This window comes from Arachis ipaensis, chromosome B08 (assembly GCF_000816755.2).
Source record: "Arachis ipaensis cultivar K30076 chromosome B08, Araip1.1, whole genome shotgun sequence".
NCBI classification, from domain to species: Eukaryota; Viridiplantae; Streptophyta; class Magnoliopsida; order Fabales; family Fabaceae; genus Arachis; species Arachis ipaensis.
In genome coordinates, this window is record NC_029792.2 from 111,397,022 (window position 1) to 111,424,871 (window position 27,850).

The following is a 27,850-nucleotide window of genomic DNA, read 5'->3' on the forward strand; positions in this document are numbered from 1 at the left end:
ATAATATATAAAATCCAAAATTCCATTATGATTTTAATTATCTAAAAAACTGTGTACAAAAATTTTATACCATTAGCTTGTATTAAGCGGGATATAAATCTAGTTACTGTAATTTATTGGGTATAACGATAAAACTAAGTTTTTATAGAAATATATAAACGCTGTTACTTTGCTTAAAATGACACGTGTAAGTCTAAGTAATTGTTACACTTCAAATAATTTTCATCAAAGTAATTTTTTTATAAGTCCCAGCATCTCTTCTGGAACATACAGCATCTCTTCTAGAACATAACCCTTGCACAATATTATAGAATTTACCAAAGCATAAATAAACAATAGTTGTTGACAAATTAAATCAGATAAGAATAAGAACAAAAAGGATAATACACTTCACATTTCCCAGCCATATAAGAAGTTTGAACAATTTGATGTTCATTTGAATTATTTGATCTTAGATTCGTTTCATCAATTGAATAGAACCAAACAGCTTGATTCAACCGAGAATCCAATTGAAATAAAGCAAAACGAACATGAATTGAGATGTGAATACAGCAATAAGGAAATTAGGACGAGAATGAATGCAATCATTGCCAGACGAAAATGGCGACTGTGAAAGAGATAGCGGGCAATGATTGAAAGAGACGAGAATGACAAAATTTTGGTGAATCAGTAATCTGAGAGAGACATGAACCACGATAATGAAGGGGTTAATCGCTAAAAAAACAATGACAGTGTGGGAGTGTGCGATGTAGGCATCTAAAAATGGTTTTAGGGTCGCTTGGTTGGGACATGGCTGGAGAACGTACACCTGACATTTTTCTTACACTATGCCCATTTTTCCCTCAATTATTTTTCTTTTTATAATTCAGGTCACCCATTCCCACCTACCATGCGTTTCACCACAATCCAAAAATCTAAGCCTGTAAGCCTTGAAAATGTTTTTTCCCCCCTGGTTGGTTTGAGATTAGTTTTCAAACTAACATTTATAGGTTTCTGGGTCTATAAATGGCATGAATTAGAAATAAAATACATAAATTAATTGTGACAGAAGTGTGCCTTCGGATAAGACTGGCATTGGTTTTGATTGTGCTCTTCGTGATGCCACCGGCAGGTGGGTGAAGGAAGCTGCCGGCTGCAACCCAGCTGGGTCTGTTCAGAGGACCGAATTCTTTGCAATTTGGAGGGGTCTTTCTCTTGCAAGGGAGTGTGGCTGCCGTCAGCTAGTGTGTGAGACTGACTGCTTGGATGCGTTTCTCGTGGTGACGTCCCACCTTCATGAAGCGTCTTTGGCAGAGGATGCTGATCTGCTCGTGCAAATTAGAGATTTGCTTCAGCTGAGTTGGGAAGTTCAGTTCAGCATTATCCCAAGAGAATCGAATTCTGTGGCAGACGCTTTAGCCAAGATGGGTGCTTACAACCTTGCTGGGGCTGAGGAGTGGCTGGATCTGCCGTTGGAGCTATGTGAGATCTTGAACAGGGAAGCCTCCACCATGGCGTGCTGACCCTGTTCCGTGTTTCTTGTTTTTTGCTCTTTTTCCTTTCCTTTTTAGCTGTAACTCTACCCAAAAAAATTTATAAAATTAGAATTTAAGGATAAGCTGGGTGATTGTAATGGTTTAAAAAAATCAGCCAAGTGTCAAACTGAAAATTAAGAGGGAAATCCTGATACACCTCAGAAGGTAAATAAGCACTGACATGAAAAGAATATGTAGCAGAAGCAGACCCGAAAATTTCAATAAGAATGCTTCAAGGGGCATGCAGTACAATTTCAATTACATGTTTAAGACCTACATGAAAATCAAAATTTGAATGACCATCATTAAATACTGCATGCGAATGCCATAATAACAGAGTATTATCTACAGAAGTAATCAAATGAATCAACAATTTTATAGTCAATTTTATTATTCAATTTCTGATATAATTGCTACCTAAAAATAGGATGTTATATAATCTTGAACATGAAAATTAGTAAATAGCTTTCAAAGTGACAGGTAAATCAGTTTCTCCCTTTAAAAAAAAGGGCATATGGAGAATAAAACATCACCAACTGAAGTGCAACAATAAAGTTCGATCAGCATGAAAAATATGGGTTAATAGTCAAATTAATCCCTGAAAGATAAGACATTCTTCAAATTCGTCCCTAAAAGATTTTTTCAATCAAATTGGTCCTTCAAAGATTACGAATTAATCATATCCGTCCTTCAGTTACTCCACTCACAATTTTCGTCAACAATTGATGATGTGAAATGTTAACTGATAGCATACATGACACATAACATGTTCAATTAGACGTTGACTAAATATGTTTAAGAAAATCTATCAATTTAATCGCTAGGTCATATTAGGAATAGGATTCTTGTAATTAGGGAAAATGACTAAATTAATAAATTTTCATAAACATTTGGTCTATATCCAATTAGACATATCAGGTATTATATATGTTATCAATTAACGTTTTATAACATCAATCTTGGAAGAAAATTGTTAATGGAGTGACGGGAAGACAAATATGATTAATTCGCAATCTTTGAATGACCAATTTGATTGAAAAAAATTTTCAGGGATGAATTTGAAGAATGTCTTATCTTTCAAGGACTAATTTGACTATTAACCCTGAAAAATATCTATATTGGGAGTGTTAGACACAATTCATTCAATGGGAACAAGGTCAACAAAAGTAAAACCTTCATTCAAAAATCAATATTCTACTCAATCCTAAAATTGTCACCCAACCTTGCAAAAGGAATAGGACCAAACATCAAAATTACATAAATAAACTAGTAAAACATACCGAAGCTATGTTTGTCAGTAACCATCAAGTTTTCCAACTTTTTGGCGGCCTCAGTCATGCCGTGAGCATTGTAAGCCTGCATTAAGCAAGCAAAAGTGATGCTATCAGGTTCACAATTTCTTTCCTTCATTGCCCGGAAAAATTCACCCATCTTTTCCAAGTCGCCAGCTTGGCCATAAGCACTAATAACACTATTAAAGAAGGGAGTATCCAATACTACATCAGAATTTTCTACATGCCTCATGATTGAGTCAACTTTGTCAATAAGCCCAGCTTTGCTATATGCATTGACAAGAGAGCAATAAGTTACAGTGTTAGGCTTCACACCTAGATGCTTCATCCTATTGAAGTGTTTATCCATCTTCTCGATTTCTCCAGCTTTTCCAAACACATCAATAACCGTATTATATGTTACAATTGTAGGAGAGAAAAATCTCCGTTTCATAAAATCCATAACAGACTGCATCTTCTCATACATGCCTGCTTTCCCATAGGACTTTATCATCATATTGAATGTCTTTAAGTCTGCTTTAACGCCCATTAGCTGAAATTCATCATACCATTTCTCCATCTTGTCAATTTTCCTACCTTCTCCGTACGCTCCTATAATAGAGTTCAGTGTGAAAACATCTGGTTGGCAATTGCCACTTTCAACCATATCCGCCAGTGAGTTTTCCATGTGTTCAAACATGCCAGCCTTACCATACCCATCAATTATGGTATTATATGTCACATTGTTACATTCAATGCCTACATAAGACATCTCCGAAAGAACATGACCAATTAAATCAAAACGTTGAAATTTTGTGCAGCTGCTGATAAGAATAGAATATGTATATATATCCGGTTCACAGTCAACAACTGATTTCATATCTTCAACAGTACCAAATGCCTGATGAAAGGAACCACTTAGACCGTAAGCACCTACCAGAGCGGTGTAGACATCAACAGTAGGTCTAAGCCCTTCCGACAACATTATCTCAAAGATCTGACCAGCCTCTTCAGGTTTCCTGCACTTGCCAAGCATCATCAATATTTTTGCATATGTTTGGCATCTAGGTTCATACCAATGTTGCCTACGAAGAAGTGCAAAAATCTGCAAAAAAGATGTCCATCAAATTTCAGAAAAGGCTAAAGCTAAGCCCTAAACCCTAAACCCAATATGTCCCTATAAGAATATACCTAAGAATATTCCAATTCTTTTAATATTTTTGTAACAAGGATTTAATTACAATTTTTTTTATAAACATTTGATCCATATAGCCGACCCCACCTAGTGGGACAAGGCTTTGTTATTGTTGTTGTTGTTGTTGTATCAGGACCTAATTACAAACTTTTGAAGTATAGGAACCTACTCACAAATTGAGTAAAATTATAAGGACTTCCATATTAATTAAACCTTTAGATGATAATAATAATAACAAGAAGAAAAGTATTAAAAACTTGAGCAAAAGAGATTGTGTTGCATTGACTTTCTTTGTAATTAAGTAACATTACACATTTCATCCTTTGATTGTCATGGCTACATTAACTTCCTTACAGAGGAGATCAATGTCATGCTGACAGTAGAGTTAGTGACATATCACCTAAATCTCAAGGATAATGTATAATTTTATAAATCATGGTGTGTTGTGTGTAACAACACATAATTCAAGAGAGATTAATGAAATTCCCCCTAAGTTAAGCTACCAGAATCATGAGCCCTATAAAATAATTAACACAAAAACATGCTAAAATGGAGTACACCCACGGATCCCTCACAATTTTATTTTATTTTATTTCTTGATAAAAGAAATTCATTAAGATGAAAGGTAAAAATAAATGGAGGACAACGATTAGAACTCCAACAAATGACAAACAAAACAAAAGCAGAGCTATCCATAAAGCATTGCTTTTGAATCTCTCATCATGTCTGAGATGGAAAATCCTCTTAACAAAATTAGAGCTATCTATAAAGTAGATGCCAATCATCTTATCCTATCCCATAAACTTGTTTGTCAGAAAATCTTAAAACCTACCAATTTAAGAGAAGAGAGGGGAATGACAAGAAAGTGGCACATTTTGTCTCCCTTGCATCTCAGTCTCCAATTTCAAAGCTCCCTCCAAATTGGTGGACAAATAGGAACTAGCTAAATTCTCTTCATTTTTCCCATCAAACTTATTGATCATCCAAACAAGAGAATGACATGTTCTATTCTCCTTCACTACTTGCCTTTCCCTTCTATTCCATTGAGAGTAGTCATGCCCTTACATCATCTAGAAAACACCCACACATACCCTTATATGGTTAAGGAGATCTCCCCATAACTTGCCTAAGTACACAACAAGACACTAAACTTACAAAACATTGGAGATATCATAAAACCAACCAAGAACATTCATCATCATGTGTACATCCTCACCATTTATCACAAACATTTTTTTCTTTTGATTTTTCACCATTGTTTGTTGTTAAAATTCATGGTTACTCAGCAGAAATATTAGAGTAACTAAACTAAAGAGAGAAAGATAATATATTGTGTTTAGATTGTCGTTTGTTACAATAGAAAAGACCAATATATACAGAGAGGAGAGTAATAAATGTAAAGCACATATCAACTACTCTCCACTAATACACCATTTAAACTACTAACTACACCATTTAAACTACTAACCACTATCTAACAATAGGATCACTTCTCATATTTCAGCACTCACCCTCAAGCTTGAGCATGTAGATAACATGCATCAAGCTTGGAACATAAATAACTGATAGACGATATTATGAGATATCAAAGGATAATCTCTTTTATGTTTAAAACTCCCACCTCAAGCTAAAGCTTAATAAGTGAAAACTATATTGCCATTGGTTTAAATTGGAAGCTGGAATCTAACACAATACTATAAACACCACTTTATACATGAGGAAAACTAGAGGCCGATGCTTGGAAGGTAGGTGACTTACTCCCCCTCAATGTGACAGTGGCATTGAACAATCAGCCAAATACAAGCAGAAAAACGTAGACATCTGAGAAGACCACAAGGCCAAGGGCATAGACAGAAATGCAGAAAAGCGCAAAATATGAAAGATGTGATCAGCAGTGGAGTACGGAGACAGACACGGATGAACAGGGCAGTAGAGCCAGACCAAAAAGGGAAATGCAAAAAGTTGCAAAAGATGAAAAATTGTCAGATGTGAAAAAAACGACCACTTCTAGAAAGAGAACAACTAGGGAAGCAAGGTGGTGCAAAAAGCAGCAGAATACAGTAGCAGATACGCCCTCACGTGCTGGTGGAAGTGATGGAACTTGGAAGTGACTTGTTCATGAAAGAGAAGCAGCGTGTGGATTATCAGGCACGACACTGTTGACAGGGTTGGACATCTATAGACAAGGAGAAGCTCATGATATGATCGTTGGTCAGATTGGATGACGGTGAACGGTGGCGGCAGCACTGGAGAAGTTCTGAAGGTGGTTGGATTGTTGGAAGGTGGCTTTGGGCTGCGAGAGTAATAAATGTAAAACACCTATCAACTACTCTCCAGTAACGCACCATCTAAACTAATAACCATTATATAATATTAATATCACTTCTCATATTTCAACAATTACTTTTTTCAAATTTTCACCCTCTTAATAACAATCTCATGAACGGTGAGATGCTCCACTTGCTCATTTGCAATTTGTACATTACAAATATCCTCTACCCAGTGTTATTGATTTTAAGAGTATACTAGATACCCAATTGACATGTTAGCCTTTATGAATCAAGTTCGTCTATATTCATGAAAGCTCCAAGTTCAATTGAAAACTCTTGTTTGATTGCCTTGCCTCTACCATGCAACATTGAACATAAAAATGGCCCCTACATAATTTTTTGTTTAACTTGTCCCTAACATTTACAAACAGTTTCAATATCATCCTTCCATTTTATGAGGATGAGGTGGATGAAAGGAGAGTTAGAACTTAGAAAGGATATTGTAGGAAACTTTCTTTCCTCTTAAAAGTTTCTGTCACGTTTTACAGAAGTATGATTTTTGAAACAGTTTGTAAACGTTAGGGATGATTTTGACAAAAAAAGTAAAAAGTTTATGGACCATTTTTATTTTCACCCTAATTTGGAAATAACTTTATACATAACACAGCAAAAAGCATCAAACTAGAACCTACCTTGAGTGCAGCCTGCCATCGACACCCTTTGATGGCCTCATCCAAGGCTTCAAGAACAGCCTTGGGCCATAGCTGCCTGTGCTTCCATGAGTTCCCTTTGTTTTCCACCCCTTTGATGGCAGCTTCCGTTCGTAGAATCCGCGATAGGTCCTTGTTGGAATCCTTTTGGATCCCAGAAGACAATGGTTTCAAGCCTCGCTTCATGAATTCAACACGAAGTGGGAATGGTGGGTTTGGAGCGGTGTTGATGTGGCTGTGTTTAAGGAATTCTGTTGAATGCATGATGGGGGCTGTGGAGGAGATGGAAGAGGCCCATCTAAGGCTAGTGGAGTCCACGAGATGAATCTCCATTGGAGAGAGTGAGTGTGATTTCTGTGAGTCAGGTTGTGCTTGTGGGAATGAGAGGACGAGCACAACTTCTACTAAATTAACATTCCAATGCATTTAGCAATCCCATTGATCCACATTTTGGCACCACATTCATGCGTTTTCCCACCATTTTCCCCTAGCAAATCATGACCATTACCCTTCATGCTCATGCATGTCAATTTTGATGTGTTCTGCAACAAAGCACTGATAGTCAATGGCCAAAATGATGCATGTCATATCTATATGGGAATGAAGCATGCATGATGTGACAAATCAATTGGATTCCACGATGTGAGTTGATGTTTGGCTTCGTGCAGTTAAGGCACAAGATGCTGAACTATAGATGATGCACACAGATTCTCATAATAACTTTTGAGCATCAGCAATATTATATGCCCCTATCTGTATCTATAAGTACCAACCTTTAAATCATAATCATAAGCAAGTGCAGTGCACTTTTATGATTTCCATCAAAGTATCTATGTAAGCATCATTTATATCTTGCAGCTTTTTTAGCCAATTCTTATGTCTAGCGTAGAAAGCATATTTGGCTAATTCCTACTTCAAGGATTCTTAGGCACAGATAGTCTTAAACTTTTAATTCCACAAGCTTTTAAATGTCTTTCCACGACATACAAGATTCATAATTTCACCATACAATTCACATATCCTTCATTACTTAATATGAAACTCAAAGCCTTAAATTCATATTTCTCTTTATTACAACTTTTCCCTAGACTTTACGAAAACTACATTTATCAAAATTCTAATTTTAATTACTTTTTAGTTTCAACCAAGTTAACTTAATTACTCTAAGAAACTAAAAATTAGAATTCTTGATTCATAATTTCTAATTAACCATCATTTAATGTTAACCTACGGATAATTCTTAGTGATTACTTGAATTGTTTACAAATTTACATTATTATAAACTAAAACTATTAAATTATCTTCTTTATTTTTAACTCTAATTACTTACATGACAACAACTCTAATGGTACTCGTTAAAAAGCATCTAGTTACATTTTCTAACTCTAGTAATTAATCCAAAAGCCACCTAATCCAATTAGTTCTCTAGCCACACAAACCCACATTTCTGCTCTAATTAACCTATATAAATCCTAGTTGACCACTTGCAAAGCTTAAAAAAGCTTATTCCTAAGCTTAGAAGTTACAATATAAGGTTGCGAGAACCGAACCGGTCATTAAACCGGTCGAGTAGCTGGTTCAATAGTTCAAGGTCCAACCGTGGTCCAACCATGGTCGAACCAGTTTCATTAAATATAAAATAAAATTATTAAAAATACAATATAAATCTTTTAAAATTTAAATTCAATCATTCATATAATAATAAAATTTAAAATTTCATAACCCACCCACTAACTAAACTATATCTCATCTCATCATTAAAATTCTACATTCAAATTCAAACATCAAAATTTATAACTAAAACAAATCATGGCATAAAATACTATATCCACATTCCATCAACAATCACCAACAATCAATAATAATGTCAACAATTGCTTAATTAGACAAAACTCACTCAATTAATGCCAAATTACTAATTAGAAATAGCTATGAACCAATCTCAGCAGCAATATTTTTCCAAGATGTGCAAAGCAAACCATCCCCTGCCCCCTGAAAATCCTAAAAGGAAAGAGATTTACCAATGATTGACCAACTTCTATTTTAACATTCAAACCTTCTAAACAGTTCTAAAAAATTGGTACAACCTCAAAGAAGAAAAGTCTAAAACCCAACTTCATGTTTCAGTTGCAGTTACAACTTATAACATAGCATACCTTCAACGAGCATAAAACAAAGGGACAAAACAGAACCAAATTACAAATTACAAATATACATACAGCAGTTACAGCAAAATAAAACCTCAGCCATTACAGCAATTACAGCAAAATTACCCAAACTCCTTGTTAAGGCTGTTGGCGGCAGCATTAGTACCGGCCTTATCAGAGGCACCATATTTGGAAAAATCATCCTTCACTCGCTCCAGAAACGCAATAGGAACCTGCCTTCCAGCAGATTTATCCGCAACAACACAGTAAGCTGAAAAACGACAATGCAGCATTTCAAATCACTCAAACACAATGAGAATTCCACCCTAACAATCATCTGAGCAAAAATGCATACGTATGTACACAAAATTGAATCAGAGGAAAACAGATCTAGAGAGAAAAAGAGAGGAACCGACTGAAGCCATTATTGAAGAGGAAGCTGAAGGTGTGGTTGTCGCAGTTGTAGGTGAACTTGTTATTGGAGGAAGGAAGCTTCTGGAGGCACTGGAACGACGGCGAGGAGAACAGGGCTGAGTAGATGTTCGCGACGTCGAGCGACAGAAACGTTCGGCGGCAACGACGGCACCCTCGGGCTCGACGACGACGAGGACAGGTCCGGGATTGACGACCTTCTGGCGACGACGACGAGGATAGGACCGGGCTTGACGGCACCCTCGGGCTTGACGACGCGGGGAGGAGAGAATACCTTCGAGAAGCTAGGATGGCAATCACTGGTTGTCACCGCCGATAGTGGCGGGAGCTGATGGGGGCTGAAAAGCTTGTTGATTTTGTTCTGATAGGGGTTAGGTTGGTCAATTTGAGGCTTTGGGCGTTTGTGAAAGATTGAAGGGGGACTGAGGTTTTTTTTTTTTTTTATCAAAACAGCGCCGTTTTGTGTAGATTAGAGCACGCAAACATTTTCAAAACCCGGCCGGTTCAATCGGTTCAACGGTTACGTCGGTTCGACCGTTTTTAACCGGTTTTTACAAAACGGTTTTAGATGTCAATCGGACCGGTCAGATGATCGGTTTTCGGTTAATCCGATCGAACCGACCAGTTCGGTCCGGTTTTCAAAACACTAGACATCGATTACCCACTCTAACCAATATTAACATGTGGATCATCCACGTGTCATCATTTTAAGCTCAGTTAAACCATAAAAAGCTATTATCAACAGCATCATCCACTCAATAATCAGTTAATCACAATTAACCAAAAAACCTTACCTCAGAGCTTAATTTGATAGTCACAGAATTTTAGGGATAAAGGCAGTTAGCAGAAGCAGCAACAACTCAGGCAGTTTCAGCAGTGACATGGACATCGGCTACCACTACAACTCACGCCAGCAGCTCCAATAAGACAGAACAGAACCAGCGATGCAGCCCGAATCCGGTGAAATAGGGGTGGTGGAAGAGAGAAGGCAGAGGTGACGGCATTGGAGCAGGTTCAGAAGCAGAATCGGCAGTGGTTCCGGCAACTTCAGCGGCAGCAGTTCCAGCAGACAGGGACGGCAGGCGTGGTAGCAACAATGGCAGAGACGGAGGCAAAATGGTGGCTTTGAAACAACAAGCAACAGTGGCGGCGGCGGTTTCTCCCGGCGACTCTTCCTCTTTCTCGAGCTCGCCTCTCCTCCTTCTCAACCTCCCTTTCTCACGGTCTCACTTCTCCTCTGCTATCCACGACTCTTACCTACGTGCAACAATAACAATACCGCCAACACTTCCACGCCACTCCCTTCGACCTTCCCTCTCGGCCTCTGTGTTAAAGCGGATACTCCAATGAAGTTATCCAATTTGTCTTCCGATGTACTTTCATCCAAGACCATTGGATAGATTTTGATAGAAAAATGAAAACATCGTGTAAATAACTAAATATGGATTAATTTTGATTGGATCAACATACTATAAAGTAATAAGTGTTGGAAAATTACTCTTAAAGGCTTTGTTTGGATATAGGAAAGAAAATAGAAAGAAAGAAAATAAGAGGAAAGAAAATGAGAGGAAAGAAAATAGAAGGAAAAGTAGAATTATTTGTGTGTTGTTTGGATGAAGAGAAAATAAATGGAAAGAAAATAGAGAAAATATTTTCTTTTGTTTGGATGAGAAAAAAAGTGAGAAGAAAGAAAATCATAATGATATAAAGTTACATTAATACCCTTATAATAAAATAAAGTATAAATATTTTTATTTATTTATGTTTTATTGTATTTTATGAATATTATAAAATATTATAATTTTATAAATTATTTATCTAATACATATATAATGTTTAAATGTAAAATTTATTATAATAAAATATACCAAAAGTAACATTATCCTTCTTGTTTTCTTGCTTCTAATGGAGAGAAAAAAATTTTGTGGGACCCACACCAAAATTTTCTTTTCTTCCCATTTTCTTTGGTATCCAAACAAAAGAAAATAAAAATTTCCACTCATTTTCTTTCCACCACTTTTCTTTTCTCTTATTTTCCCTTAATCCAAACATAGTGAAAGAGAAAAAAATAAATAGGTTCTTGAACTTTTTATTCGAAGATATTTTAGTCTTTCACGATTTGAAAATATGAAAATATCATTGACCACTCAAAACGCTTGATATATGGATTCTTCCATTTAATCAGCTTTCTAACATCAAACGAATATGTCTGATGTGGCACCCATGTGTTTATTATAGAGTGATGTATTCGTTATGTTGTCGATGCGTCATCTTTCCATAAGGTTAGAGGACAACTAGGTCCTTATGCTCCCAAAACAATGTCATTCTGGGAGCTGCCCTAACTCTTCAAATTGGGGCCAGACGCCATTGCAGCCCTATAGTTAGAGGATTTTTTTTTTGTTTAAAATTGTGTTCTATTGCCAGTGAAGGAGGTTCTTCGAGCACGCAACGAGTCCGATTGCAGTCTAATATTCATTGCATGGAAGATGGAGACGAGAAGGATGACATTGCTCCAATATGCAAATGTGGAGTGTATGATAAATTGTACAAGTTCAGGACGCCAACTAACTCCAATCGGTTGTTTTTTGGGTGCCCCTTCTTTAAGGTAAGATGGTTATGTAAAGATTGATTAAGTTAGAAAGGAAGCTTGTTTATTTACAAAGGAAGAAAAAAAAAACTAATTTGTTGATTATTCTTGTGTGTTTGCTAGTAACTTGTGTTGCTGTTGTTGTAATTAAGTCTTGAAAAATAGTCAATTAAAGAAGCTATGCATTGTTGTTGACTTATTGTGATGAACTATAGTTTGAGTTCACAGAATTTAGTTATGTTTATCCATTAATGAATGATAATATTTTGTTGTTGTTATATAGTGTGTTTAAATGGCTATATAATATTTTGCTGATGGTCTAACTATGTGAATTTCATTAAATGTTTTGGTTTATTAAACATCCAAACATAAGATATAATAAGTTAAAAAGATTACAATCTTAATAAAATAACATAACATACAGTAGGTCATAGCACCAAAAATTTGTCCTTAGAAAGTATTTCCCATGATGGAAAACAAGAACACCAAATACATCATTCATTTGTAACATTTTTCGACACTGAAAACAACACAAAAATCATACATAGTTAACAATGATCCAAATTTTTCAATTGGATAAGTCCTAAATATTACTCTAAACCTCACTAGCCCCACATAACTAATAGTAATTAGCCACTATCCTCACTTATAGTCCCTATAAACCTTATCCTAGGACATACATAACAAATAAAAAGCAGGAGTACAATAAGTTTTAATAACAATGTACTTACTACTCTCCACGATGGACGTAGCTATAACAACAAAGCTTCACTAGAGCTGCTTCACAGAACACCAATAGCGATATGATGAGCGGATATTTTATACGCTTTTTGCTATCATTTTCATATAGTTTTTAGCATGTTTTGTTTAATTTTTATTAAGTTTTCATAGGTTTTAGTGTTAAATTCACATTTTTGGATTCTACTTTGATTTTTTGTGTTTTTATACAATTTTAGGTATTTTCTGGCTGAAATTGAGGAGCTGGAGCAAAAGTCTGATTCAGAGACAGAGAAAGCACTGCAGATGCTGTCTAAATCTGACCTCCTTGCACTCGAATGCGCTTTTCTGGAGCTACAGAAGTCCAAATGGACCGTTCTCAATGGCTATGGAAAGCTGACTTCCAGAGCTTTCCAGCAATGTATAATAATTTATACTTTGCTTCAGAATAGAAGGCCCAAAACTGGCGTCCAACACCAGCCTCCTGCCCCATTCCAAGCGTCCAGTGCCCAAAGGAGGAGACCAGCATCCAAACGCCCAAAGAGGATCTCCTAGCCAGTGTTCAACACCCTAGAGGCCTCATAGCATGTGGATCTCATCAAAGCTCAGTCCAAACACTCACCAAGTGGGCCCCAGAAGTGGATTTTAGCACTAAAAAGACTGTTTTACCCTTCTTAATGTAATCCTTAGTCATTAGTTTAGTATTTAAGGGATATTTTACATAATCATAGAGGACTTTTAGCCATATTTCGTCTTTCACATTATGTTCTCTATCAGTATGAGTTTCTAAACCTCCTAGGTTGAGAGGAGGAGTCCTGCTAAGTTTTATGGATTAATAAAAGTACTACTGTTCTTTCTCAATTCGTGTTTGATTCTCTGTTCTAAGATGTATCTTCGTTCGTCATCAGTATGAATGTGTTGAACTGGCATAAGGTTATCACATTCTACATGGGTTCAGAGTGAGTCTTTCATCGGACAATGATGAACCACCAGCTTAATTATACATCTCTTAGACAGCTAATCCACGACTTCGTTGGGGACTTCTCGAGACACCAGTTCAGCCGAAGTATGGGAAAATTAGGGTCTCTGTGGTAGAGTCTTGAACCCAAAGGCACAACATTCTCTGATTCAGAAGATCCGACCTTGTTTGTGGCGTTTTGAGTAGGATCACCAAGGATAATGGACTGCAGGAGCTTCACCCTTAATCAGAATGGATCCGCACTAACCCTGGGGTTCAGATCTGGAGGAGTATTGGCGGCTGCTCCAACCAGCGTCAATCACATACAACCTGCCATAGAAGAAATCATTCACAATTGAAGAAGACAATAAGACCAGAGTTAATCCAGAAGGACAAAGCATCTCCAAGCCTTAACAATCTTCTTATCACTATTTACATTCGAATTCACAAAGTATTTTATACCCTTTTTTTATTCCTTTTATGCAATTTCACAAACATACCAACTCTTCTATTCGCCAAAAAACACCATAATGACACTTACTATCACTCCATGTCATATAAGCGCCACCTAATCTCACTCCGTTACGTTTTGCCAACCAAATTGAACGAAAAGACCCATATATCAAGCATTTTGAATGGTCAGAGATACTTTTATATTTTCAAATTTTGAGAAACTAAAATGTCTTTGAATAAAAGTTCAAAAATCTATTTGTCATTTTTTCTAAATTAAAATATTAAAAATATATTTTATACAATGTTTGGTAACCAAAGAAAATCAGCCAAAAATAACCATAACTTATCTTATTTAGCATACATTAATTGTAGCGACAATTAATAATTACTAAATAAGACAAGTTCTGACTGTTTTTTTTTTTTTGTTTCCCTAACATTACTGAAAGAAAAAAAATAGGAAAGTGACAAAGCAAAATATCAATTGTTATTAAATTTATATTTTCATTATAGGTGAATTTTACTATCTTAATTTAACGATAATTAAATATTATTTTTTCATTTTATAAATCACTTCAGTTCAAAAAATGTTGATCTGTTAAAAAATCTAATTAAGTTGGATCAATTTAATAGACTAAAGAAATTGTAACAAAATAATATTTAATTTTCTTAATTTATTCGTATTATTAATCTAACAAAAGTACAAATTACTTCTGAAACTCTTGATCTTCCCTAAACTCTCAAAGGATAACACCTTGGCACCAAATCAATGTTTCCTTTGCATTGTCATCACAGTTGCTGCATGAGTTGCATAATGATGGAATCGATTTTTTCGGTGGCTAGAGTTGCAATTTTGAAAGGCATCACCTAAAGTCTCACTATAATGCCTCCTTTTTGTGATTCCGTCTCCTCTGGTCCTCTATCGGCATGGTGGAAAGTGAATCGCGAGAAGCCCTCTGAGTGTGGGAGCAATTTATCTTGGAAAGTGTGTCGGACACTATATCCCATGAGTGTGATGGGTATTACATCCCAAGAGTGTGGCGGGCACTATATCCCAAGAGTGTGAGAATACTTTATCCCAGAAAATGCGGTGGGTACTATATCCCATAAGTGTGACAGGCACTATATCGCAAGAGTGTGGATGCATGTCAGAGAGATAATATCCGGAATAGCTACCGGATATGTTGGGTTCTGGCAATATAACCGACACGTGAGCTCATGGCCAGTAGGATAAGTATGCATCATGTGCATTTGTATGACTTGTTTGGTGATAAACCCCATTTTTAGGGTTTATCTTGTGCTTAATTTAAGGGGTTTTATCACCCTTTTCCCACATTTATTCCATGAAATGGCATGGTTTAATGTATTTCTCCTAATTTGTGCTTAAATGTGAAAACATACTTTTTAGGCCCTTAATTGGTTAATTTTAATTCACCTTTGATTCCACTAGATACCTTGATGTGTTTGTTGAGTGATTTCAGGATGAAAAGGCTAGGAATGGATCAAAAGGGTGAACAGGAAAAGCATGCAAGTGGAGAACTCATGAAGAAACAAGGATTTGGGATGCTGAGATCGATGCGCACGCGCAGCAGACGCGCACGCGTAGATTATGGATTCGCATGGCGACGCGTACGCGTACATGACGCGTACGCGTGGATAGCAAGTTGTCAAGCGACGCGTACGCGTGACCCACGCGTACGCGTCGATGCTCGCACGTGACTCACTTAAAGGCAAAACGCTGGGGGCGAATTTTGGGCTTCCCAGGCCCAAATCCAACTCACTTTCTGAGCCTATTTACATGCGGAAGTCAAAGGGGATCACACATTACATCACTAGGAATTAGTTTAGTTTTAGTTTTGGAGGAAAAGTTAGTTTCTAGAGAGAGAAGATCTCTCTTCTCTCTAGAATTGGGTTAGAGATAGATTAGGATTTCTTAGATCTAGGTTAATTTCATGCTTTGATTTACTTTTTCTTTATCAATTCTTGTTCCTCTACCTCTCCTCTCTCTAGTTTTGTACTTTAATCTTTGTAATTCTTTACTTTTATATTGATGCACTTTTGTTTCTTCTATTTCTCTTTTAATGTAATTTATGATTCATGTTCCTTTATTGTTGAATTGATTTGTTGTTGTTTAATTCCTTACAATTGAGTAGTGTGGATTTACTTTTCTTACAATTTCATTATGCTTTCCTTTTATGCCTTCCAAGTGCTTGATTAAATGCTTAGAAGGATGCTAGAGTAGATTTTTGTGTTCTTGGCTTGGGAAGGTAACTTAGGAATTCTTGAGTCACTAATGTCCAAGTGATTGATAATTGGTAGCCATTGACTCTAGTTTGCATTAATTCAATTAGTGAGTGGCTAGGACTTATGGACTTTGATTGGTATAGCTCATTTGACTTTCCTTTGCTTGTTAGAGGATGATTTAATGGGATTGATCCTTGCAATTATCATGTTGTGGTTAGTGATAAGGATAGAGATCCTTGACCACCAAACCTTGCCAAGACCTCTTTTTACCATTTAATTTTCATTGCCATTTACAATTCTTGTTTCTTATTCTAAAAACCCCAAAACATACCTCTAACCAATAACAAGAACACTTTATTGCAATTCCTAGGGAGAACAACCCGAGGTTTGAATACTTCGGTTACTTTTATAGGGGTTTGTTACTTGTGACAACCAAATGTTTGTATGAAAGGATTATTTGTTGGTTTAGAAACTATACTTGCAACGAGAATTCATTTGTGAAATTCTTTACCATAAAAAATCCGTTCATCATTTGGGTATGCATTTATTTTGGTTTTCCTAGTTACTTATCTGTGGTTAACTGCTATTTGATCTAATTGTTATAGCTGCTATCTATATCTGTGCATTCCTTATTTGTTTTGTGTGTGTTTGCAGCTGAGAGATCCCTCATGCTTGCGGAGGTGACGCTGAGGGTAGTTCCACCGGTGACTTGGAGGGTTGGAGGAGACAGAAAGTAAAATGTTAGGTTAGAGTTAGATTAGAACGTGAATACCTTAGATAGTTTTACCTAATTTCTGGTTTAGTTGGACCTTAAGTTTAAATCTGAGTGTTGAAGTTCTAGGAATGCCTCTGGCTTTCGCAGGACCTTATACATTATCTATGCAGGCACCTTTACCATACTGAAAACCTCAAGTTCTCATTCCATACGTATATTATTGTTTTTAGATGCAGGATGCGAGGTACCGCACTGAGCATTCTGGAGACTCTTTGGAAGCGAAGGACTCTCGGGACTTATGTTGTATTTTGTTTATGTTTATATATGTATAGATTTTCCACCTTGTATATATTGTGTTTTGTCCCTCTTAGAGGTTGATTCGAAGAAACAGGAATATTTACTTGGTGTTTTGGGATGTATTCTAGGTTATATATATATATATACTCTGGCCGGCTTTAGCTTCACAGGTCGAGTTTCGAAGCTCGTTATTTGTATTTTGGAATTCTGATCCATATATATGTTTTTAACTTCCTTTTGATCTTGCTTATCTTTCATGAGTGATGCGAGTTCTGTTTCGTTTTTTATTAACTTCTCTTTCAAGGATCCTAGTTACAATTTCCTTCGATTATATTATATACGTATATTTTTTTAGAGGTCGTAGCGCCTCACCACCTCTAATTTACGTCATAGGCATAAAGCTCTATGTAGTAGGGTGTTACAACGATGATGACAATAACGATAACGATATCGATGATGATAATAATAATAATGATGATAATGGAGGAGGCACTACAAGAAAAAAGGCCTGTCGCCACACTTATTTCTTGCTACGCTTCAAAAGCGTGGGCAAAAGGGTCAATGGCCACGCTTTTATGAAAGTGGTGATTGATTAGAGATTTGGCCATGTTTTTCTTGCCACGCTTTAAAAGCGTGCCAAAAAGGGTTAAAGGCCACACTTTTGTGAGGGTGGCGATTGATTAGAGATTTAGGCACGCTTTTTTGCCACGCTTCAAAAGCATGGCCATAGAGAGCAACAGGTACGCTTTTAAAGCGTGCCAATAGAGTTATGTTACGGTGATGTTTTTAAAATCTCATTGCTATATTTTTTATTTCTAGACTTCAAAAGCGTGGGCCAAAAAGTATCAATCGGCACACTTTTAAAGCGTGACTTTTTTTTGTTTTGGTGAATTTTTAAAAGCGTACCCATTTTCTACCCTATTTTTTTCATAAACCCTAAATTGTCATACACTCCTCTCTCTCTCACGCACTCACACCACATAGTCACAAACTCCTCTTTCACTCACACAATCTCAGGCTCCATTCTCCTCTCCCCGTCACAGTCCTCTCTTCCTCCGTTCGTCGAAGCCTCACACTGTCTAGCAGTCGCGTGTGCTCCGTTGCAGTTCGTCAGCCTCCAGCCGTTCTCAGGACGTGGTGCTTTTCCGTTCTCAGTGCCTTGGTGTTTGTCAGCTATCCAATCTTGCAACGTCCAGCCTTTCCGCCACCGTCCAGTTTCTTCGCCTTTGTCGCTACATCTTCCAGTCTCTTTGGGTTTTTGATTTTTTCTTAATTCTGTTTTTAAATTCTTTTTATTTGTCAGAATTTGTTGTTATGATTCTAATTTTTAAATCCTGTTTTAAAAATTTTCAAGTCTTAGGGTTTTTTACTTCTTTAATTCTGTTTATTTGTCGCAATTTGTTGTCATAATTCTGCTCCTAATCTGATTATTTATTACTTGCTGATTTTTGTTAGGATTATTTGTTGATTTTTTTATTTTGCAGAGTTCATCAAACAAACAAAAATCGAACCCTGGATCCAACGCACTTGCTTCATTAAGGTTTGTTTCCTTTTTAAGAATTCAATTGCTCAGCATTCATTAATATCTTTCTTTGACCCATTTTCATGGCTATACAATGAGTTACATGATTTAGATTCCAGATTTTTTAGTACACTTTCGACTACTATCTTTCATCCATTTTGTTCACTTGATTTTCTTATTCTAATTCTGACTCTGATTTTATTTTTGTTCAAGTTGGTTTTTTGATGGAACATGAAGTACGTGCTTGAATGATTTAGTTTACTTGCTTTGAAAAATAAAAATAAATTACTTGTTTTTAGCATTTTATTCTATGGAATATTTTTCTTGTTCAAAAAAATAAGGTCCTAAACAAATACTTGTATGATAAGGGAAATATGTTGATTATTGTTCATTAGAAAAACTATCTCATTACTCTGCTATTATAGTTTAAGTATAAACTTGTTGATGTTATTAGTATGCGCTAAATTATTGCCTCAGAGTCAGTTTATTTTAGGCTTTTGATAGTTCTTTATCTGCCGCTGTTGCTGTTGCCGCCTCTTGTATTTTTCCTCTACTATGGTGCTGCTAATATGCTGCTGCAGTACTAATCTTCTGCTGTGGTAGTATTGCTTTATTGCTGGTGAGCCATTGTTTACAAATTTTAGAAGTTGATTTAAGTACTGCTTTGTGTCTTATATTTGTGGTTGTAAATGACCTGAAATTGATATGTTAAAATTAATTAGTCTAGATTATTTTTTATTTTTGATGTCATTATTCAGACTTTTCTTGTTTGTTAGTGTGGTGACTAATTTTGATTATGTTCATGGCTCATTGAAGAGTCTCATCAAATGGACACGTTATAGGCGAGTCAATCTTTCATATGCATTATTGCAAGCTTTAGTTTCACAATCCCCTGTCATATTTCAGGTTGGTTGAACTAAGTTATCTTTTTTAGCATATCCTTAAGGATCTACTTGTAAATCTTGTTATTTTGTTCTTCTTTGTTGGCAGTATGGAACTGGAATACTCTTGATGCTGTTGTGATTCAGAGAAAGTCTCAAAGTATGTGTCATATCTTTTTGCAAATCTCATAGAAGCTTCTTAGCAGAGACCGCTGTCGATTTAATGTGTCTAATCTGTTTCTGCACCACTCTTCTTGTTTTCAAGGTGAAATAGGCATCTTCTTTTTGCTGATAGTGCTTAGACCACTAGACAATTTAGAGTTTTTCATCAACCAAAAACTTAGTGTTTTTTGGTATGATGTTCTTCCTGTTAATTAAAATTTCTTGTAATATGGTTTAAAGACCTTAAATGATATGTTGTTTTGCCATCCTTTTTTTTGTATGATTAGTTTGATTTGGTGTTAGTTTGTAGGATGCTAGAAAAAGTATGTAAGGATCCACAGATGCTTGTTGACATTTTTGTGAATTATAACTGTGATCTTGATGCACCAAACTTGCTTGAAAGAACGGTAAATCTGACAATGATTTTGTATGGCATAAACATCATTTAAGTTATTTATGTGCATGTTGGTGAATACAATAATCTCTATCATCTTCCAATTTAACATGTAGGTTACAACTTTATCAAAAATAGCTTAGGGTACTCAAAATGATGATCCAAATGCTGTTGCTATTTCTCAAACAGCTTCAATTAAAGGTTCATCGCTTCAGGTAGGTTAGTTGTTGCCTTTTTTTTATGGGAAGCAAGTAGTTTATTCGAGGTTTAATTACTTTAAAATTCTCTATAGTTTCATTGAACTTTCATATTGGGTATTAAATTGCTTTTTTTTGGATATTATTATAAAACTAATACTAAAACTAATATTTATATTTATATGCATGAAAGAATTTTTTACATTTATTTTTAATTATTTCATATTTATAATACAAAATATTTGTTAGTTATACATGTCTACATCTCTTTTCATTGAATCATTGTTTCAATTTCATTATTTGTGAGTTATACATGTCTACATCTCTTCATATTTCACTTCAATTATCTCAGTTCTAGATCAAAAATAGTAAAAAAGAATATCTCACTCTCACCATTCTTTTCTAGGCTAGGTACTTGTGGTATGAAACTATGAATACATTTACAAGCTGGACAAGGTCAATTAATATTATAACAAGATGCACCCCTACACTTCATGGATACCAATTACGTGAGTATTATCTATTTTCTTTTTGACATTGTCGTTCTTTCAGTTTCCATTCTTTCCTTTTCATTATTAAGGAGACTAATCCTATAATAATATCGAGTGACATTTTTTTTTAGGTTATTCCATTGATCATTGTGCTTTTAATTAAAATATTTTACAGTGTTTACATTTGCTTGAGAAATTTCACTCAGCAACTTTGGAATGTCTCTTTGACCCTATTTGCGTATGTGTTCCTTACCTTTGTTATTGAAGTTCCAATTTGTTTGGTTATCTCTCCCTTCCTCCGCTTTTAATTTGGTGGTACCTATGCTTTTCTCTATTTTTTATTTTTTTATTTTTTCTATATTTTGTGTTTATCAAGTGGCTTGGGAAGATTACTTGAGACTTACATTTCCTAGTTTCACATTTGGTTGAGGTTCATGCATATTGTGTGGATCTTAGTTGTTGTTCCATGATTAGTGTGTATTCTGTTTTCTTTTGTTCATCCGGGCCTCCATGTTTCACTTTAGTGTGATAAAATACAAGTCTTCACATAAACTTTACTAAAATGATATTGTCTTAAGTCCAAAATTTTCTTAATTTCTGTATAATCTACATAGTTTTATTTTCAAATAAGTGTCTTCAAATGTTAACATTGTATGTTGGTTCAATGCAGTGTCTCTAATGTCTGTAAACTTGTGAGGGCAAAAAATGGAAGCATGTTACATGCCTTGGCTATGGTTCGAGTTCAAGCAAGAGTAAGGGCTCGCAGAAATCCAGTTAAGTCATGAGAAGAAGCAACATGAAGCTACAATGAAGAGGGAGAGATTGATATTTTTTATCCCAATGCATTTTATAACTACTTTGGTTATAAGAGATTGATATGGCTAACTCGTTTTGATTTCTACTAATATAATACTAGTTTTTATTGATTCTTTTTTTTAAATGATATTCACATATTTTTGTTAATGTTTTTTATTGTTTTTAGAGTGCATTAAAGTACATGTAAAAGCACATACCATGCATGGCAATAGGTCTATGTATTTTCGACTATTGGAATGCTTCAAAAGTGTAACCATATCTTTCATTAAAGTGTGGCAATAGATAAAGCGTGCCAATAGATTGAGAAAAGTGTGGCGATAGAGCAACCGGTACGCTTGTAGATGTGACCCTTTTAAAAATGTGCCTGTAGCTCAAAAAGCGTGGCGAAAAGCTATCGGCACGCTTTTTCGCACTTTTCAGCATGCTTTAAAAGCACGACAAAAAGTTTATTTTCTTTTAGTGAGGAGGAGGAAAAGGAAGGAAGAGATCGAAGAAATTCAAATGAGAAAAAAAGAGGAGAAGGATGAGGAGATGGAGGCGGTAGTGATGTGGTGGTAACGATAACGATAACAAAAGAAAAAAATGAGGAAGAAGAGGAGAAGAAGAAGTAATAGAGAAATGTAGGAAAACATCAGGAAAGATGCTGTTTACATTAAAGTCTATCACACATTAGCAACACATATATATAAATTATTTGGTTGGACTTTATTAGATACATGATTTGGTTGTAGAGTTTTATTGGTTAACCTTAATGTTATGATAATGATAATGTTTATTGGGCTGGTTTCGGCCGTAATGGGTCGTGTTTGCTAGTGGTCTCTAATTTTTATTGTAGTGTTACATATGTTTCAATAATAATAATAATAATAATAAGGGATAAGTATTGTTTTGGTCCCTCACGTTGAGGGTCGGAATCGAACCCGTCCCCGATGTATATTTTGATTTAAAATCATCCTTAAAGTCGCATTTGAATTTAAAATCGTCCTTGACGAAGTAAACTTTTTATAAATGATGATGATACCCTTTCTGAAGTTTTTGTGTTTCGCGCGAAACACCTCACCCCTTCATATGCTTCCTAACCCTCAACGTAAACCCAACATTAATCATAACGTTTCACTTCACCAATGTTGTTCCACCGTGCCCTAGGGAAGAATCAGAAACGCTAGAAGGTGTTCTTGGAGTGAAGATCGCAGCCGAGTCTGGTTTACTGGAAGGCAGGGTCGTGCACATTCTATCAGGTATGTTGAGTTTGTTTCCCGTTTACTGAGATTAGGGATAAACATCACTGTGTGGTTTAGGTTTTAATTTTTTCTTCTATTTGTGTGATATGGCACTGTGTATAGGTTGTTGGAGAAGCCAATGGTGTACTTTAAAATGAAAGTCTACCATGGGGGTGGTTTACCTATCGGAATGGGCCGTTAGAGTATGTGGGGGGAGAAACAACAGTGATAGAAGAAATTGATGGTGATCGGTGGTCCGTATTTGAAGCTTATGCAGAGTTAAAGCAGTTTGGATATGTGGAGGAGAATATCCCTTCCTTGTGGTTCAAGGATCCTACACATGAAGACTTGGAGAAAAATTTGAAGTTGTTTAAATCTGATGCAGATTCTATTGCTATGTGCAAAATAGCTGAGGTAAGAGATTATGTTGAGTTGTATGTAGTGCACAAGGTTCAGGAAGAGGAGGTGTTTCCTGCTTCTGGATACATTGATGTTGGGGGGGATCATAGGATGGATGATGTGGGACAACAGCTGGTTGTGTATGGAGGAGAAGATGCTGGTTTAAAAGAATCTGAAGCAGCTGCTGATATCTCTGGGGCCGAGAATACAGCAGGTGGTGATGATGTTAATCTGGAAGCTGATATGGGTAACTATAGTGATAGTGATAGCGTTGATTCAGAGTATGAACCATCTGAGGAAGAGGAAGAGACTGAAGATGATTTACACTTTACCAGCAGTGAAGATGAGCTTGATCCTGCTGTTAGTGGATTTCAAGATGTTAATGTGTTGAATGAAAAAAGTAGGGCAGTGAAAAATAAGAGGGTTGCAATTGAAAACTTTGAGGATGAAGATGGAGCAGGGAGTGATGAAATAGAGAATGACCACGAGGTTGGAGGTGCTGTGTCAGATTCAGACCACCAGGGACAGAGTTATCCAGTTCACAAGCATAAAAAAGACATGAGGCAATACAAGTGGGAAGTGGGCACAGTGTATGCTACCAGGGAAGAGTTCAAGGACACTGTGACTGCATATGCTGTGCAGACTGCTCGGGCAATCACATTTAGGAAGTGTGATCTGCAAAGGGTTAGGGCAGTTTGCACTGGCGAATGTCCGTTTTGGCTGTATGCTGCGAAGATGAAAGAAGAGGATACTTGGCAGCTTCGCAGCATGAACTTGACTCACACATGTACATAAGCACACAGGGTGGGGATTTTGCACTCTAGATGGCTAGGCAAGGCATTCAAGAAGAAAGTGGAATCAAATCCGAAGGTGAAGATTAGGGAGTTAGTGTCAAAGGCTCAAAAAAAGTGGAACTTGACTGTCACCAAGTCAATGGCAACGAGGACCAAGCAGATTGCACTTGATGAAATCCAGGGAACCTTCCGAGAGCAGTATAAGAGGATATATGATTATGCACATGAGCTGATGCGGGCAAATCCAGGGACATCCGTTCGCCTACAAGTGCAAAGGTTCCCTGAACTTGATAATGAGGTAGCCTCATCACAGACCAGCTACTGTATCTTTCAAAGGATCTATATCTGCTTGGAAGCATGCAAGCAGAGCTTCAATCATTGTAGGAGCTTTATTGGTCTAGACGGCTGTTTTTTGAAGACACCACAGGGGGGGACAACTTCTTACTGCCATTGGTTGGGATCCAAACGACCAAATGCTGCCCATTGCATATGCGGTTGTAGAGGCCGAGACCAAGGACTCATGGACTTGGTTCCTTAGTCATCTTGCAACTGACATTGGTGTTGAGAAGATGGGAAGAACTACTTTCATGTCTGACCAGCAGAAAGTAAGCAAGTGTAACCGAAGTTTACTTATGTACATCGACACAATGAATTACTATATCTCAAGTATCAATCACTGTTTGGTCCTCCATTTTCTGCTTACAGGGTTTGTTGCCAGCATACGATGATGTTATACCAGGTGTGGAGAATCGATTCTGTGTGAGGCACCTATACAGCAATTTCAGGAAACGGTTTCCAGGGTTACAATTGAAGCAACTAATGTGGAGGTGTGCTAAGGCGACTCACTGGAGGGACTGGGAGAAGAACATGGCCGAACTGAAAGCTGTGAATCAGGAAGCCTATAGGTACCTAAATGCTATCCCCCCTAGGTATTGGTCTAGATCTAGGTTTACCTATAATTCTAAAGTAGATACACTGGTTAACAATATGTCTAAGAGCTTTAATGCTGCCATAGTTGATGCTAGAGAGAAACCTATACTTACAATGTTAGAGGAGATCCGGGTTAAACTGATGACTAGGTGGGCAGAGAATAGGGATTTGGCTCAGAAGTATGCAGGGACAATCTTACCTAGGATTAGAATCAAGTTGGAGAGGAGGTCTAGATCTGCTGGAGAATGGCGTCCATATTGGTATGCTGCTCAGAAATATGAGGTTATGAATGGGTTAGATAAGTTTACTGTTGACTTAGGATCCTCTGAGTGCTCTTGTAGAAGGTGGCAGTTGAGTGGAATACCTTGTATCCATGCAATTAGTTGCATCAAGTTCAAAGGGCTTGAGTTGGAACCTTATGTGGCTAACTGCTACAAGAGAGAAGCATACTTGAGGTGCTACGAGGCAGTAATTCACCCATTGAACGGCCCTGACCTATGGGAGATTACACCACATCCTGATGTAATGCCTCCCCCATACAGAAGGCATAGTCACAGGCCAGTCAAAAAAAGGAAGCCAGCTGCTGGAGATGAAGAACAGAGCAGCCGCACTCACATGTCCAGGAAGGGGGAGAAACAAAGGTGCTCTATATGTGGTGTTGTTGGACATAATAAAAGCAGATGCCCTAAACCTATTGAGAATGAGGTATATTGATTAAATTTTTTTACATTGCTTGTCTGAGAGTTTTTAACTCAGCCTTATGTTCTTCTGTATTGACTGCAAATGTTTCATAGGCCCAAAATTCCAAGAAACAAAGCAAGAGCAAGCAATCCAGGGGAAGCAACAACTCTATCCCTCCAGCTGCTAAGGGAGGAAAGAAAAGTGCATCTACACAGCCCACTCCCAAGCTCACTGTCAAGAGAAAAGTTGCTTTAGCAACACAGCCAACAAGCTCAGCCCAGTCCAACACTGTAGCACCGCCAAAAAGGCCTAGAAGCAGGCCCAAGGGGACCATGAAGCCCACACCTTCAGCCCAACCTGATCCACCAACTTCATCATCACAATTAACCACCACTACTCTTCCAGCATCTCAGCCATCCTTTGCCATAGCTTCAAGCCAACCCACTAGGCACTACTCTGTTAGCTTTACTGGAGGACCTCATGTTTCTCCCAGGAAACTGAAGTTAATGGCAAAGTTGCCTCTAAGAAAATGGGGATTGCTTTAGGGAAATGACAACACTTAGCATGTTGGTTTATTTTGTTTTAAGTTTGTCTTAAGCTTCTGGTTAATCCAGTGTGGACTTGTTGGTTGTACTGAAATATTAGCTTATATTTTGTTGCTGTGCTACTGTTGGTTGTAGTGAAATATTGGCTTGTTGCCGGCCAATCCTTTTGATGGTTAGGTTATTTTGAGTTAAGTTTCTCTTAAGGTTCTGGTAATGTCAAACACTATGCTTATTATGTATTTAGGTTGTTACCATTTTAATGACACTGTTATCTTATTGTTCAGTCATGGAAATCATGTTTTGCCAAGAAAAACTTTCACTCTCATTTCAATATCCAACCATGCTTACAAGACAGTCATATATACATCTTGAAATACATTCAACATACCACAATCAAGAACCCCCCTAATACATAAACCCCAGCCCAATTCACCAACAAAAACAACAGCATAATACACCTACACATGTTTCATACCAGGTTCAATGGAATGAGACACTGTTGCGTTGCTTTAGACCAACTCTGCAACAGCAAACATACAAACCCAACCCACCCAAAAAACCCTAACACTGCAACGAACTTCAGCTTCCACTCTGCCACTTTAGTTCTTGATTTCATCATCGAAAGCTTCTTCCTTAACCTAGCAATTTCTGAATACTCCACCTCTGTATCTGGATCTGCCCAACGAAAAAAATTGCAGCCTTCTTGCACCTGCACATACCCACAGAGATCACCATCCCTTCCATCACCCAGAAGACCCAATTCAGAGGAAAAGTAAATAAACAAACCTCAAAGTAGACACAACCCCAAAATCTGCGACCTGGGTTCTCCTTGGTCCCCGAGATTCGCAACACCGGCTTCTCACCATGGGAACAAAGTAGCAGCCTACCTTGTGACGAAGATGGGATTCGAGACGAGCTTGAGCTTCGTGCAGCCATGGCGGTCTCCCTCCAGCAGGTCCTCACGGTGAACTATGCAACAATGGCTTCCACGCTACTTTACCCTTTCCTCCTTTCAATTCAATGTATAATTATTAAACTTTCCCATTCATTTTAATTTCCTATATATACATATATATATTTATTATTATTTTCCATGATCATAACTGCCTCATAACGACGCAAGGGCATTTACGTTCGAAAATGTTATAAAGGACAATTTTAAATTCAAATGCGACTTTAAGAATGATTTTAAATCAAAATATACATCGGGGACGGGTTCGATTTCGACCCTCAACGTGAGGAACCAAACAATACTTATTCCTAATAATAATAATAATAATAATAATAATAATAAGGATTTTGTTATTGTGT

General features: G+C 36.9%; 3 protein-coding genes and 1 long non-coding RNA gene across 27 annotated transcripts; 2 read left to right on the plus strand and 2 right to left on the minus strand.

Annotated features, from left to right (window-relative positions):
- LOC107613259 (pentatricopeptide repeat-containing protein At3g53170) lies at positions 432 to 10,980 on the minus strand. Of its 8 annotated transcripts, XR_002352845.1 has the most exons (8): positions 10,334 to 10,980; positions 9,524 to 9,900; positions 9,234 to 9,378; positions 6,943 to 7,502; positions 3,034 to 3,890; positions 2,795 to 2,870; positions 1,724 to 1,787; positions 1,541 to 1,558 (listed from the first exon to the last, which is right to left on the minus strand). XR_002352845.1 is itself a non-coding variant. In XM_021109709.1 (7 exons), the coding sequence occupies exons 4-6, from the start codon at positions 7,384 to 7,386 to the stop codon at positions 1,747 to 1,749; spliced, it is 1,581 nt and encodes a 526-aa protein (XP_020965368.1). In that variant the 5' UTR covers positions 7,387 to 7,502; positions 9,234 to 9,378; positions 9,524 to 9,900; positions 10,334 to 10,980; the 3' UTR covers positions 1,439 to 1,558; positions 1,724 to 1,746. The 8 variants fall into 8 exon arrangements, 5 of the variants coding, with proteins under 5 accessions (XP_016170664.1, XP_016170665.1, XP_020965365.1 ...); XR_001613980.2 differs by lacking the exon at positions 1,724 to 1,787 and having other exon boundaries at positions 432 to 1,558; XM_021109709.1 differs by having other exon boundaries at positions 1,439 to 1,558; positions 2,795 to 3,890.
- On the plus strand, positions 18,417 to 22,091 carry LOC107614288. Of its 17 annotated transcripts, none has more exons than XR_002352853.1 (9): positions 18,419 to 18,761; positions 18,992 to 19,047; positions 19,507 to 19,648; positions 19,846 to 19,935; positions 20,020 to 20,175; positions 20,376 to 20,479; positions 20,583 to 20,681; positions 21,070 to 21,172; positions 21,825 to 22,091. It is a non-coding gene; the product is annotated as an uncharacterized LOC107614288 (long non-coding RNA). The 17 variants fall into 17 exon arrangements; XR_001614370.2 differs by having other exon boundaries at positions 19,523 to 19,648; XR_002352854.1 differs by having other exon boundaries at positions 19,534 to 19,648.
- Positions 24,793 to 26,746, plus strand: LOC110266021. The gene is made up of 3 exons (XM_021109710.1): positions 24,793 to 24,988; positions 25,089 to 26,018; positions 26,108 to 26,746. The coding sequence occupies exons 1-3, from the start codon at positions 24,857 to 24,859 to the stop codon at positions 26,537 to 26,539; spliced, it is 1,494 nt and encodes a 497-aa protein (XP_020965369.1). The 5' UTR covers positions 24,793 to 24,856; the 3' UTR covers positions 26,540 to 26,746.
- LOC107611393 lies at positions 26,983 to 27,475 on the minus strand. Its single transcript, XM_016313326.2, has 2 exons — positions 27,326 to 27,475; positions 26,983 to 27,248 (listed from the first exon to the last, which is right to left on the minus strand). The coding sequence occupies exons 1-2, from the start codon at positions 27,473 to 27,475 to the stop codon at positions 27,009 to 27,011; spliced, it is 390 nt and encodes a 129-aa protein (XP_016168812.1). The 3' UTR covers positions 26,983 to 27,008.